Here is a 14,605-nt window from a genome sequence, read left to right on the forward strand (position 1 = left end):
GGATATTTATAGCCGTTACTGTTAAGAAGCTTATTGTCTCTTAAGGAAGGTGGTAGACGCATTGATCAACAAGCTATGATACAAGTTAGAATGTGCGAAGAACCAGGAGAGATATCACACCCAAATCTTCTGTTTTATCCTTAAATGCAGGGGAAGGATAGCTTTCATCTTTAACTACCTGGAATGGGTAGGTTTTACCCAGCATAACAGACACACAACCTGCATATAGTATGCAAAGTCACCAAATACTTTTCTCTATGTTAGTGTGTTAAGGAATGTAGACGCAAGAGGCGTTCCTGGAATTCCATGGCTCATTAATGCACGGAAGCTTTTTGAATGGGCAAACGAAGTAAAAATTGATCCAAATAATCCAGAATATTCTGATTTAATGGAATTTGTCATGGTAAGTTATAGCAAATATCAATACTACAAATATATTCTATTTTGTAAGCTCTCCTCCCTCATACTTCAAAGTTTGCTGTATATTTTTCTAGGCACCACGAGGCATGTAAAGATAATTCTGGGGACATATAACTTTCAACCAGTTTACAGTACTGTAAAGGCGATTAGAAATTTAGCGACTGAAATAATTGCTAGTGGAGACCTGATGGTTGGTACTCTGCCCTTCCTTAGCAGCCTGCAGTACACCCTACAGGCTAACCTTCAAGCTAACATCTCTTATGTAACTACTGAGGACCAGTGGTATTATAGATGCCAGAGGTATAAAGATGATTTATAGACACATTCTTTCCCTCAAAGGCTCCATTATCTGTTCACTTCTCTTTCTTATAGCCATCTGAACTGCTCTGTGTGCCTCAAACATGCATTCTTCATACCTTTATGCATGTCATTCCCTCTACCCAGAAGGGCACCCATGGTGACTGTCTCACCTACCATGCAAGTCTGGTGAAGGTTTCCTTGATAACCTCAGTTAGATACGGGCCCTTCGTTCTTTTCGCTCCTGTTAACTTTTTTTTCTTTTTATAACTTCTATGGCTCTGATATCATTCTGCCTTTTACTGTAGTTACTCATTCTGTGTTTTATTTTTCCTTGTAGAACTACAGCGAATAAATCTTTGGCAGCTAGCTCTCTTCTTTACATGAACCATGTACTCACATGTGCATTTATAGGCTAAAACAATGCACAGATCATTGCAGTTAAGCTTCCCTAGATCGGAGCTCCCCAACTAACGTGCTCAGTTGGTTACAGGTGTACAGAAATTTTGATCCTTTCTCAACAGTTATGGCAACCAGATATAAAGTCTCCTCTTTTAACCCAGTGCGCAATACAAATATTTTCATTTTTCGCTCAAGTCACGACCAGGAAAAGGTTGGGAAGCCATATATGCTGAATTCTGTTTTTCCTTTTCTTTCTTTCTTTTTTTTCCCCCAGATTCTATCTCTTGTATAGATTCATTGCTCCATTTCCTACATATATGGAAACTCTCACATCTCACAGTTGGGCGGGGGGAGGGAGAAACAGTGTTTTGAAATAATTCTTGAATTCAAAAAAATTAATATTTTCAGTAAAGACTTTACATTATTTATGTTTTATAGTACATGAAACATAAAGGACAGGACATTCCAAAGTATTTTCGTCTTGAACAGATGCAAGATGAATTTAACTTTGTCTCTGAAGAGGAAATGGAAAAGAGTAAACGTTTCCAGCTATTGCAACTTAGAAATGCAGGTCAATTAGATGTTTTCCTTCTGCAGCAAATGCCTCTCTATGATAAAGAGATTCCAGATTTAGTCTTCCAGGTACATGGTTTCTATTTGAATATGACATTGTGTGATAGATTAATATTTTTGCTGCTTTAAATCTATCTTATTTTTTCTTTTTTTTAACTAGTAAAATATGTTTACTTTAAAAGTAGGTTAAAATAGGTTTTTTAATTTCACTTTGGTTATTATCAATCAATGAAAAAAAAATGAATAAATTCTTTGATATTTGTTTTTGTCCTGGGCTGAAAGGAAATTGCAGTACACCACTTAATATTAAATATAGTAAAACTTGTTTTAAAAAATAATGTAGGGGTGCCTGGGTGGCTCAGTTGATTAAGCATACGACTTTGGCTCAGGTCAAGATCTCACAGTTCGTGAGTTCAAGCCCCATGACTGGGTCTGTGCTGACAGCTCAGAGCCTGAAGCCTGCTTCAGATTCTGTGTTACTTGCACTCTGTCTCTCTTTCTCTCTCTCTCTCTCTCTCTCTCTCTCTCTCTCTCAAAAATAATTACACATTAAAAAAAATAATGTAAAGAATTCTGTATGTTTGTTTTTGTTGCTGCCACTTAGCCATCCTTTAGCTTTTATACCCTAATTTAGAGTATATGCAAACAAATGTATACAAGACTCATTACATTTAAAACTCAAGTTATAGGGAGAGGTTGGGAGACGAGAAGGCACCACCTAGACACCCACTGGATGATTAGATTGAGTTTCAGACGTAATCAGCCAGGGATGCAGAAACATACAAAAGCAGAGCAGAACATAGGACAGGACACCTGCAACAAATTTTGATGCTGGTTTTTCCTGGGCTTTGGAACCCTAATGGGGGGGATTAAGCTTCTTGTGACATGTCCACACAGAGTAAGGTTTTGCCAGAGTTAACAAAACAAAATGAAACAAACAAACAAACAAATCAATCAAACAAAAATCCCCTGTACACAATAGGCAAAATTTACATAACTACTCTAGGAGAATTAATACTTATATGGTAAATGCACTTCCATTTAAGGGAATGTTTACAAACTTTGGACTCTTCTGGCTCTTGAACCCAAGTCAAGGCCATATTATCCTTCAAGAAAAGAAATAGAGCCAGTACCTAAGTGTCCCTGAACAAATTCTCTGTCTCCAGCTTTCTAGCATTCTGGAAAAAACCTGTTCCTTATAATCGGTCCCGTGAGTATGATTCAGTGACCCTACTGTCTGTGTGGTTCTGAAACTGAGTTGGTGTAAGGATCATGACCAGAAATCTGTTTCCTCATAGGCTCTTAGACAAATATTATACTCAGTGGATAGACATCAATTTTCCCATTAATCTGAACAACATAAGGATGGCCACTATTATCTCTACCAGTAAGAGCCAATACATTAAGACAAAAAGAAGAAAGGAAAGAAGGAAATTAGAATTAGAAAAGACAAACTGCCTTTGTTTGCAGAAAATACATTTGTCTTCATGGAAAACATAAGAGAATCTACAACAAACTATCAAAAATAATAAATTTGTTGAATATAATATCCATATTTTAAAATGAATAGCAATTTTGTTAGAGCAAAAAGAACATTGTGCCTCTACAATGAAGAAATCTAGTTGTCACCATCTCGACTCAGTGATCCAACTTAATCTTATTAATTGTGGTAGACAGAATAATGACTCCCTAAGGATGTCCACTCCCTAATCCCCAGAACCTGTGAATATGTTCTGTTACGTTGTTTAAAACAGGGAGATTATCCTGGATTACCTGAGTGGACCTAATCTAATTATATGATCCTTTAAAAGCAGAGAAATTTTTCCAGCTGGGAGGAAAAACAGCAGCAAGAGAAATCAGAGACTTGTCAAGAGAAGGATTCAACATGTGGTTGCTGGCTCTGAGATTTAGAGACCCACCTACCTGTAAAGACTGGAGACGGGTCCCTGGAAGCTAAGAGGGGGCCCCAGCTGACAGCAGCAAGGGAATCAGACCTCAGTCCCATAGCTGCAGGGTCCTGGATTCTGCCAACAGTGTCAGTGAGCTTGGAAACAGATCCTTCTGGAGCTTCCCAATAAGAACCTGGCTGGCCTACACCTTGTGAGACCTGGGGCAGAGACCTGGGGCAGAGAACTAGAACCTCACACCTACAAAACTGTGAGAGGATAAATTTCTGTTGTTGGAAGCCACTTAATCTGTGATAATTTGTTACAGCAGCAATAGAAAACTGATATACTAATAAAGGACAGCCAGATATTACTGGCCCTTACATGATACAGTATAAAATACACAACATTATAATGAAGTATCCTTGCCAAATATGTGTAATCTGATTCCAATTAGGACTTTAGATGAATTTGTTTACAAGAGATAGGAGGACTAGAGAAACAAGCTAAGTGGCACCGCTGAAACAATCAAATTTGCAATGTGGGACAACTGGCTGGCAGGTACAACTGTTTTAATCTCTTTAAAAAGGCAGAGTATTCTAGATTAAAAGAGACTAAAGGGACAACCACAGGCAACATGATCCGTAATTAGATCTAGATTTTGAGGGGGAAAAATGGCAATTGGTGAAATTTGACTATGGGATGAGTATTAAATAATACTGGGAAATTGTTAATTTTGTTGTCTGAGATTATGGCATCGTGGTTGTTAGTCCTTAGTTTTTTGAAGATTCATGCTGAAGTATTTATTTAGGAATGAGGTATCATGGTATCTATAATTTACTTTGAGATATTTTAGCCAAAATAATAAAAATAATAAAAGAGATTAAGCAGATGTGGCAAAGTACACAGTTGATCCTGTAACAACTTGGGGGTTAGGAGCGTCGAACCCTGAGCAGTTGAAAGTTTGTGTATAACTTTTGACTCCCCTCAGACTGAACTAATAGCCTGTTGTGGACTAGATGTGTTACCAATAACATAAAGCATTGATTAACACATATTTTGTATGTTACATTATTATATGCTGTATTCCATAAAGTAAGCTAGAGAGAAAAGAAAATGTTATTAAGAAAATCGTAATGAAGAAAAAATATATTTTCAGTACTGCAAAAAAAATCTGTATCTAAGTGTGCCTGCACAGTTCAAAGCCATGTTGTTCAAGGATCAACTGTAATTACTTAATCAAGAAAATGGGTATATGGATTTTAACATTCTTGGTAATTTTCTGTAGGTTTGAAAAATCTGAGGAGAAAATAAAGACAGAAATAAATAGCATTCTATACATCAGTAAAAACCTACTAAAAATGTAACTTAATGAAGATACCCCTTCAATGACAATAAAAACTCTAAGATACTCAGGAGTATATTTAACAAAAAGATGTTCAAAAACTTAGTGGAGACAATTATAAAACATTTTGAATGATGTAAAAAAAATCTGAGTAAGTGTTCACTGATAGGAAGTTGTAAGATGCCCACATTGTAGGATGCTGGTCCTCCCCAAATTAACGTGAAAATGTAGTAATACAATCCCAAACCAGTGAAATAGAGCAGAGGGCCTCCAAACAGACTTATCATGCATGTGTGGAAACTTCTATGTTTGGCAGAGGTATCGTCACAAATCAGTTGGAAAAAAATGGACTATCTGTTAAGTGGTTCTGGTCATCTCTGTAGAAAGAAGTAAAGTCAAATTCAAATCTCACAAAAGGAATACATACCATGTGTAATGAAGATTACACGTGAATTATGTTACCTATACTGGAATTAAAATAAAAAACTTCATAAAAAGGAAAATGTGAAAAGCAGAACTTAACTGAATGTCTTAATCTTGGGGTAAGAAAGTATTTCTTAAAACACAAAAAGTATAAATTAAAAAGGAAAAGCTTAATAAATTTGATACTAAGATTAAAACCCTACAGATTAAGAAAATATATTTATAACACATATAACAAAAATTAATATCTAGATATAATATTTAACTCCTATAAATTAATACTTTAAAGAACGAAGTGATATGAAATATTTATATATTTTTAAGTAAAAGTTACCGACCAACAGAATTAAATTCAAGATTTCTTGCAGAAAATTGGAAGAACAAATAAGTTACTTTCAGATAAAAGAATGTTCATTGTAATATAGCTGAAAGTTATAAAGTATCTACTTCATTATTTTTGGGTAGTGTTTGGTGATATCCATAATGTAAAACAATTTCCATGTGCATTAAGGATGTATCCCACAAATGCAGATATAACAGATGCAGATTTATTCTAAATTATATAGATGACACAGCCTGACAATCTTATACCAACTGTTGGATGTAAAATTAAAGTTATCATTAACTTTTTTTTTCAATATATGAAATTTATTGTCAAATTGGTTTCCATACAACACCCAGTGCTCATCCCAAAAGGTGCCCTCCTCAATACCCATCACCCACCCTCCCCTCCCTCCCACCCCCCATCAACCCTCAGCTTGTTCTCAGTTTTTAAGAGTCTCTTATGCTTTGGCTCTCTCTCCCACTCTAACCTCTTTTTTTTTTTCCTTCCCCTCCCCCATGGGTTTCTGTTAAGTTTCTCAGGATCCACATAAGAGTGAAAATATATGGTATCTGTCTTTCTCTGTATGGCTTATTTCACTTAGCATCACACTCTCCAGTTCTATCCACATTGCTACAAAGGGCCATATTTCATTCTTTCTCATTGCCACGTAGTACTCCATTGTGTATATAAACCACAATTTCTTTATCCATTCATCAGTTGATGAACATTTAGGCTCTTTCCATAATTTGGCTATTGTTGAGAGTGCTGCTATAAACATTGGGGTACAAGTGCCCCTATGCATCAGTACTCCTGTATCCCTTGGGTAAATTCCTAGCAGTGCTACTGCTGGGTCATTGGGTAGGTCTATTTTTAATTTTTTGAGGAACCTCCACACTGTTTTCCAGAGTGGCTGCACCAGTTTGCATTCCCACCAACAGTGCAAGAGGGCTCCCGTTTCTCCACATCCTCTCCAGCATCTGTAGTCTCCTGATTTGTTCATTTTGGCCACTCTGACTGGCGTGAGGTGATACATGAGTGTGGTTTTAATTTGTATTTCCCTGATGAGGAGTGATATTGAGCATCTTTTCATGTGCCTGTTGGCCATCTGGATGTCTTCTTTTTTTTTTTTTTTTTTTAATTTTTTTTTTTCAACGTTTATTTATTTTTGGGACAGAGAGAGACAGAGCATGAACGGGGGAGGGGCAGAGAGAGAGGGAGACACAGAATCGGAAACAGGCTCCAGGCTCTGAGCCATCAGCCCAGAGCCCGACGCGGGGCTCGAACTCACGGACCGCGAGATTGTGACCTGGCTGAAGTCGGACGCTTAACCGACTGCGCCACCCAGGCGCCCCAGATCTGGATGTCTTCTTTAGGGAAGTGTCTATTCATGTTTTCTACCCATTTCTTCACTGGGTTATTTGTTTTTTTGGGTGTGGAGTTTGGTGAGCTCTTTATAGGTTTTAGATACTAGCCCTTTGTCCGATACGTCAATGGCAAATATCTTTTCCCATTCCGTTGATTGCCTTTTAGTTTTGTTGGCTGTTTCCTTTGCTGTGCAGAAGCTTTTTATCTTCATAAGGTCCCAGTAGTTCATTTTTGCTTTTAATTCCCTTGCCTTTGGGGATGTGTCAAGTAAGAAATTGCTACGACTGAGGTCAGAGAGGTCTTTTCCTGCTTTCTCCTCTAGGGTTTTGATGGTTTCCTGTCTCACATTCAGGTCCTTTATCAATTTTGAGTTTATTTTTGTGAATGGTGTAATAAAATGGTCTAGTTTCAATCTTCTGCATGTTGCTGTCCAGTTCTCCCAGCACCATTTGTTGAAGAGACTGTCTTTTTTCCATTGGATGTTCTTTCCTGCTTTGTCAAAGATGAGTTGGCCATACGTTTGTGGGTCTAGTTCTGGGGTTTCTATTCTATTCCATTGGTCTATGTGTCTGTTTTTGTGCCAATACCATGCTGTGTTGATGATTACAGCTTTGTAGTAGAGGCTAAAGTCTGGGCTTTGGTCTTCTTCTTCAAAATTACTTTGGCTATTCGGGGCCTTTTGTGGTTCCATATGAATTTTAGGATTGCTTGTTCTAGTTTTGAGAAGAATGCTGGTTTAATTTTGATTGGGATTGCATTGAATGTGTAGATAGCTTTGGGTAGTATTGACATTCTGACAATATTTATTCTTCCAATCCATGAGCACAGAATGTTTTTCCATTTCTTTATATCTTCTTCAATTTCCTTCATAAGCTTTCTATAGTTTTCAGCATACAGATCTTTTACATCTTTGGTTAGATTTATCCCTAGGTATTTTATGCTTCTTGGTGCAATTGTGAATGGGATCAGTTTCTTTATTTGTCTTTCTGTTGCTTCATTGTTAGTGTATAAGAATGCAACTGATTTCTGTACATTGATTTTGTATCCTGCAACTTTGCTAAATTCATGTATCAGTTCTAGCAGACTTTTGGTGGAGTCTGTCGGATTTTCCATGTATAATATCATGTCATCTGCAAAAAGTGAAAGCTTGACTTCATCTTTGCCAATTTTGATGCCTTTGATTTCCTTTTGTTGTCTGATTGCTGTTGCTAGAACTTCCAACACTATGTTAAACAACAGCAGTGAGAGTGGACATCCCTGTCGTGTTCCTGATCTCAGGGGGAAAGCTCTCAGTTTTTCCCCATTGAGGGTGATGTTAGGTGTGGGCTTTTCATAAATGGCTTTTATGATGTTTAAGTATGTTCCTTCTATCCCGACTTTCTCGAGGGTTTTTATTAAGAAAGGTTGCTGAATTTTGTCAAATGCCTTTTCTGCATCGATTGACAGGATCATATGGTTCTTATCTTTTCTTTTATTAATGTGATGTATCACATTGATTGATTTGCGAATGTTGAACCAGCCCTGCATCCCAGGAATGAATCCCACTTGATCATGGTGAATAATTCTTTTTATATGCTGTATCTATTTATATGCTGTATCGATTTGCTAGTATCTTATTGAGAATTTTTGCATCCATATTCATCAGGGATATTGGTCTGTAGTTCTCTTTTTTTAATGGGTCTCTGTCTGGTTTAGGAATCAAAGTAATACTGGCTTCATAGAATGAGTCTGGAAGTTTTCCTTCCCTTTCTATTTTTTGGAATAGCTTGAGAAGGATAGGTATTATCTCTGCTTTAAACGTCTAGTAGAACCTGGGAAGCCATCTGGTCCAGGACTCTTACTTGTTGGGAGATTTTTGATGACTGATTCAATTTCTTCGCTGGTTATGGGTCTGTTCAAGCTTTCTATTTCCTCCTGATTGAGTTTTGGAAGCGTGTGGGTGTTTAGGAATTTGTTCATTTCTTCCAGGTTGTCCAGTTTGTTGGCATATAATTTTTCATAGTATTCCCTGATAATTGCTTGTATTTCTGAGGGATTGGTTGTAATAATTCCATTTTCATTCATGATTTTATCTATTTGGGTCATCTCCCTTTTCTTTTTGAGAAGCCTGGCTAGAGGTTTATCAAATTTGTTTATTTTTTCAAAAAACCAACTCTTGGTTTCGTTGATCTGCTCTACAGTTTTTTAAGATTCTATATTGTTTATTTCTGCTCTGATCTTTATTATTTCTCTTCTTCTGCTGGATTTAGGCTGTCTTTGCTGTTCTGCTTCTATTTCCTTTAGGTGTGCTGTTAGATTTTGTATTTAGGATTTTTCTTGTTTCTTGAGATAGGCCTGGATTGCAATGTATTTTCCTCTCAGGACTGTCTTCGCTGCATCCCAAAGCGTTTGGATTGTTGTATTTTCATTTTCGTTTGTTTCCATATATTTTTTAATTTCTTTTCTAGTTGCCTGGTTGACCCACTCATTCTTTAGTAGGGTGTTCTTTAACCTCCATGCTTTTGGAGGTTTTCCAGACTTTTTCCTGTGGTTGATTTCAAGCTTCATAGCATTGTGGTCTGAAAGTATGCATGGTATGATTTCAATTCTTGTATACTTATGAAGGGCTGTTTTGTGACCCAGTATGTGATCTATCTTGGAGAATGTTCCATGTGCACTCGAGAAGAAAGTATATTCTGTTGCTTTGGGATGCAGAGTTCTAAATATATCTGTCAAGTCCATCTGAACCAATGTATCATTCAGGGCCCTTGTTTCTTTATTGACCGTGTGTCTAGATGATCTATCCATTTCTGTAAGTGGAGTGTTAAAGTCACCTGCAATTACCACATTCTTATCAATAAGGTTGCTTATGTTTGTAATTGTTTTATATATTTGGGGGCTCCTGTATTCGGCGCATAGACATTTATAATTGTTAGCTCTTCCTGATGGATAGACCCTGTGATTATTATATAATGCCCTTCTTCATCTCTTGTTACAGCCTTTAATTTAAAGTCTAGTTTGTCTGATATAAGTATGGCTACTCCAGCTTTCTTTTGACTTCCAGTGGCATGATAAATAGTTCTCCATCCCCTCACTCTCAATCTGAAGGTGTCCTCAGGTCTAAAATGAGTCTCTTGTAGACAACAAATAGATGGGTCTTGTTTTTTTATCCATTTTGATACCCTATGTCTTTTGGTTGGCGCATTTAGTCCATTTACATTCAGTGTTATTATAGAAAGATACGGGTTTAGAGTCATTGTGATGTCTGCATGTTTTATGCTTGTAGTGATGTCTCTGGTACTTTGTCTCACAGGATCCCCCTTAGGATCTCTTGTAGGGCTGGTTTAGTGGTGACGAATTCCTTCTGTTTTTGTTTGTTTGGGAAGACCTTTATCTCTCCTTCTATTCTAAATGACAGGATTCTCGGCTGCATATTTTTTCTGTTCATCACATTGAAGATCTCCTGCCATTCCTTTCTGGCCTGCCAAGTTTCAGTGGAGAGATCGGTCACAAGTCTTATAGGTCTCCCTTTATATGTTAGAGCACGTTTATCCCTAGCTGCTTTCAGAATTTTCTCTTTATCCTTGTATTTTGCCAGTTTCACTGTGATATGTCGTGCAGAAGATCAATTCAAGTTACATCTGAAGGGACTTCTCTGTGCCTCTTGGATTTCAATGCCTTTTTCCTTCCCCAGATCAGGGAAGTTCTCAGCTATTATTGTTTCAAGTACACCTTCAGCACCTTTCCCTCTCTCTTCCTCCTCTGGAATACCAATTATGCGTAGATGATTTCTCTTTAGTGCATCACTTAGTTCTCTAATTTTCCCCTCATACTCCTGGATTTTTTTATCTGTCTTTTTCTCAGCTTCTTCTTTTTCCATAATTTTATCTTCTAGTTCACCTATTCTCTCCTCTGCCTGTTCAATCCGAGCCATGGTTGTCTCCATTTTATTTTGCAGATCATTAATAGCATTTTTTAGCTCCTCCTGGCTGTTCCTTAGTCCCTTGATCCCTGTAGCAATAGATTCTCTGCTGTCCTTTATACTGTTTTCAAGCCCAACGATTAATTTTATGACTATTACTCTAAATTCACTTTCTGTTATATTGTTTAAATAGTTTTTGATCAGTTCATTAGCTGTCGTTATTTCCGGGATGTTTTTTTGAGGGGAATTCTTCCATTTCGTCATTTTGGATAGTCCCTGGAGTGGTGTGGGACTGCGGGGCCACTTCCCCTGTGCTGTCTTGAATAACTTGCATTGGTGGGCGGGGCCGCAGTCAGACCTGATGTCTGCCCCCAGCCCACCACTGGGGCCACAGTCAGACTGGTGTGTGCCTTCTCTTCCCCTCTCCTAGGGGCGGGATTCACTGTGGGGTGGTGTGGCCCGTCTGGGCTACTTGCACACTGCCAGGCTTGTGGTGCTGGGGATCTGGCGTATTAGCTGGGGTGGATCCGCAAGGGGGCAGGAGGGGCAGGCTCAGCTGGCTTTTCCTTCGGAGATCCGCTTCGGGAGGGGCCCCTCTTCTGTGGGCCTCTTGTCTACGCTTGCCTCTGGAGAATCCGTTCTGCTAGTCTTCTGGCGATTTTCTGGGTTATTTAGGCAGGTGTGGGTGGAATCTAAGTGATCCGCAGGACACGTTGACCTCAGCGTCCTCCTACACCGCCATCTTCCTATCATTAACTTTTTAAAGCTAGCAGTTAAGGGGCACCTGGCTGGCTTAGTCAGTGGAACATGCAACTCTTGATCTTGGGGTTGTGAGTTCGAGCCCCACATTGGGTGTAGGGTTTACTTTAAAATTTTTTTAAAAAATAAGGTTATAAATTAAAAATTAAAGTTATTGATACTATACTATTTCCTATATGTTTTATTTTCAGTGATTGCCAGGTAAATATATGCATAAAGAACATTTCTCAATCATCTTCACATTTTTTCATAATTTCTCAATCGTAATTTTTTCCTCAACATTACTCTATTTTAAAAGATGAATGGACTTTATCCTAGAAGCAAACAAAAGAATCAAAAGCTCTTCTTAGCTAATGCTCAGTGATTTCCAGCGTCTCCTATCCATGAACCAAAGTGAACATTTAATATTTTATTGTAGTGTATCATAGCTGAACTCTGTGACATTGAAGAGGTGAAACTAACAATTCTCTGTTTAGGAATATGAAACTCAGATAGAGAAGGATATCCCCATTTCAGATGTCAATTCTATTACTGCACAACGGATTAATTCTGCCAATTTTCTGAAAAAGGTAACAATGGCAAAATAGTATCATTAATATGTTTGCATTCACTTTTGTGAAATCCTCCTAATCTCCTTTTCCATTCATTGCTTGCAAAAATTAGGAGTGAAAAATAGTGGCACCATTACCATTGTAAATACTTAATCTTCAAATAGAAACTGTTATTTCTTTAAATTAAATTTATTTTTTTGTAGATGAAAAAGTTGATAATGAGAAGAATTGTCAAAGTTAGCAAAGTTAACTTATCGGATGTTGTGGCTGATTATGAAGAAATTGTATCTGCAAGGTACATAGTAAAAATTATTATTTAAATATGAAATATAAAGCTGTAAGATAATGCCTTCAAATTTCTCTATGTTCTCTGTTCTAATATTAAGTTACATGCAAAGGATGCATTTACAAAGCTTAAAGTGAAATATAGTGACTTAAAATATATTATTAATTTTTTTAATGTTTATTTATTTTTGAGAGAGAGAGAGACAGAGTGTGAGCCGGGGGGAGGAGCAGAGAGAGAGGGGGACACAGAATCCAAAACAGGCTCCAGGCTCTGAGCTATCAGCACAGAGCCTGATGTGGAGCTCTAACCCACGGATCACGAGATCATGACCTGAGCCAAAGTTGGATGCTTAACCAGCTGAGCCACCCAGGCGCCCCATTTTGTTATTTTTTTTATTAGTTTTTTTTTTTTTTTGGTTATTTAAAATTGCACTTTGGACATATGTATATGATATGTATTTTCAATTGCATAGCAATGTATTTTCAATTGCATAGCATTTTAATTTTTTTAATGTTTATTTTTTGAGACAAAGCACAAGCCGGGGAGGGGCAGAGAGAGACACACACACACACAGAATCTGAAGGGGGCTCTAGGCTCTGAGGTGTCAGCATAGAGCCCATTGTGGGGCTTGAACCCAACAGCCATGAGACCATGACCTGAGCCGTAACTGGACGCTTTAGCTTACTGAGCCACCCAGGTGCCCTGGTAGTATTTTAGTTTTTAACCCTCTCCTTATTGATCGTTTTTAGGCGAGAAAGAAAAAGAAAAGAAATACCTTTGTCCCAAATTAGTTTTGTCCTAAGATTTTCCTGTCCTGGAACCACTACTGGAAAAGTCACTGCTGGCAGCACCACACATTAAGCCTACAATCTCCCCCTTTCAAAACTGAATCCTCAACCATACATGGGTGCTGTGATCCACAGACAGCAGTTGGGGAGCCTTTGGCTGAACTCAATTCTTATATCATTCTGTCTCTGAAACTTAGCGGTGGGACCGGGACTATGCATGCCATGTTTCTGGGAACCCTCCCTGGGGCCACATGCAGATTCCTAATGTTACTAATAAGGCTTTAAATTGGTTTGGATGCAGAAATCTATTGTATTTTATTTTCATTTTTTTGGGGGGAGGGGGGAATGCGTGTGGCCATAAAGCTATAATTCCATGGATTTGTGTTGGCAGCCTGTGTAACTAACTCCTGTCTCAAAGCCATGCAGAAAAGTTGAGTGTCTAACCACTTTCAAGAGAGCAATTCCTGAAAAATGAATAATATTCTGAAAGAACATCATGTTTTGTGGAATTACCTCTCCTTGTCTTTTCTTGGACCATGTACCCAAAGGGCATGGAGCAATCACATTTTCTCATAACATGACAGTGAGCATAGCATCTCTTCTATGCTCCAAAAAAGCTTCTTTCCTTCAGTTTAAGACAACTCTGTATCCGCTCCACAATGGAGAACATATAGGTTGAGAATAATGGCCTTATTTACAATAGTTAACTTTAAAAATTGATGTCTTTTAAAACAAAGTAATCTTGTACATATGCAGATGATCACTTTTTTACTCTTTAGCCAGTTGACATATGCAGTTTGTAAGCTTGTTGAACGACAAAGAAAGTTAAAGCCTCAGAGGAAAGAAAGGAGAAAGGTGGCCGCACAGACTATCTGTGATGGAGATATTAAGATTCTTGTTAGAATACTGCGGGCTTACAATATTCCTACCAGAAACACAACAGTTAATAGGTAAGACAGTGTGCACCAGTTTTTACAGTTGCAAAAGCTCTGTCTTAAATATAATTTCCAAACTGTCCTGTGTGTAAAACTCTGCACTTTATTAATGCTCCATATACAGAAATGGAATGAAAGCTGAAGTCTTCATTTGGATAGTCATATTGTCATTGCCATGTCTTAAGAGTTTTCAGAAGTTTGAGATGCACAAAGTAACTTCAGCATGTGTATTTTGGGGTGACATATCAAATAAATACCTTTGTCCCTATTCCCTGTTGTGGAAACTTGTGATGCTGCTCTTGCCAAGTGCACTGTTCTCTGCCACTGGCCCCTCTTAGTTTTGAAAGTA

At 37.8% G+C, this 14,605-nt stretch overlaps 1 protein-coding gene across 1 annotated transcript in view; it reads left to right on the forward strand.

The window, feature by feature from the left end:
• Positions 1–14,605, forward strand: part of CC2D2B (coiled-coil and C2 domain containing 2B) — a 95,711-nt gene that overhangs the window by 42,044 nt on the left and 39,062 nt on the right. Inside the window, exons 15-19 of the mRNA XM_047072658.1 lie at positions 265–403; positions 1,558–1,761; positions 12,173–12,265; positions 12,451–12,542; positions 14,101–14,271. Of these exons, the coding sequence (XP_046928614.1) occupies positions 265–403; positions 1,558–1,761; positions 12,173–12,265; positions 12,451–12,542; positions 14,101–14,271 (699 nt within the window). The remainder of the gene's footprint in view (positions 1–264; positions 404–1,557; positions 1,762–12,172; positions 12,266–12,450; positions 12,543–14,100; positions 14,272–14,605) is intronic.

This window comes from Lynx rufus, unplaced genomic scaffold, assembly GCF_022079265.1.
Source record: "Lynx rufus isolate CCGP_SWC_20201006 ecotype Redwood Valley unplaced genomic scaffold, mLynRuf1.p SCAF_11, whole genome shotgun sequence".
Classification (NCBI taxonomy): domain Eukaryota; kingdom Metazoa; phylum Chordata; class Mammalia; order Carnivora; family Felidae; genus Lynx; species Lynx rufus.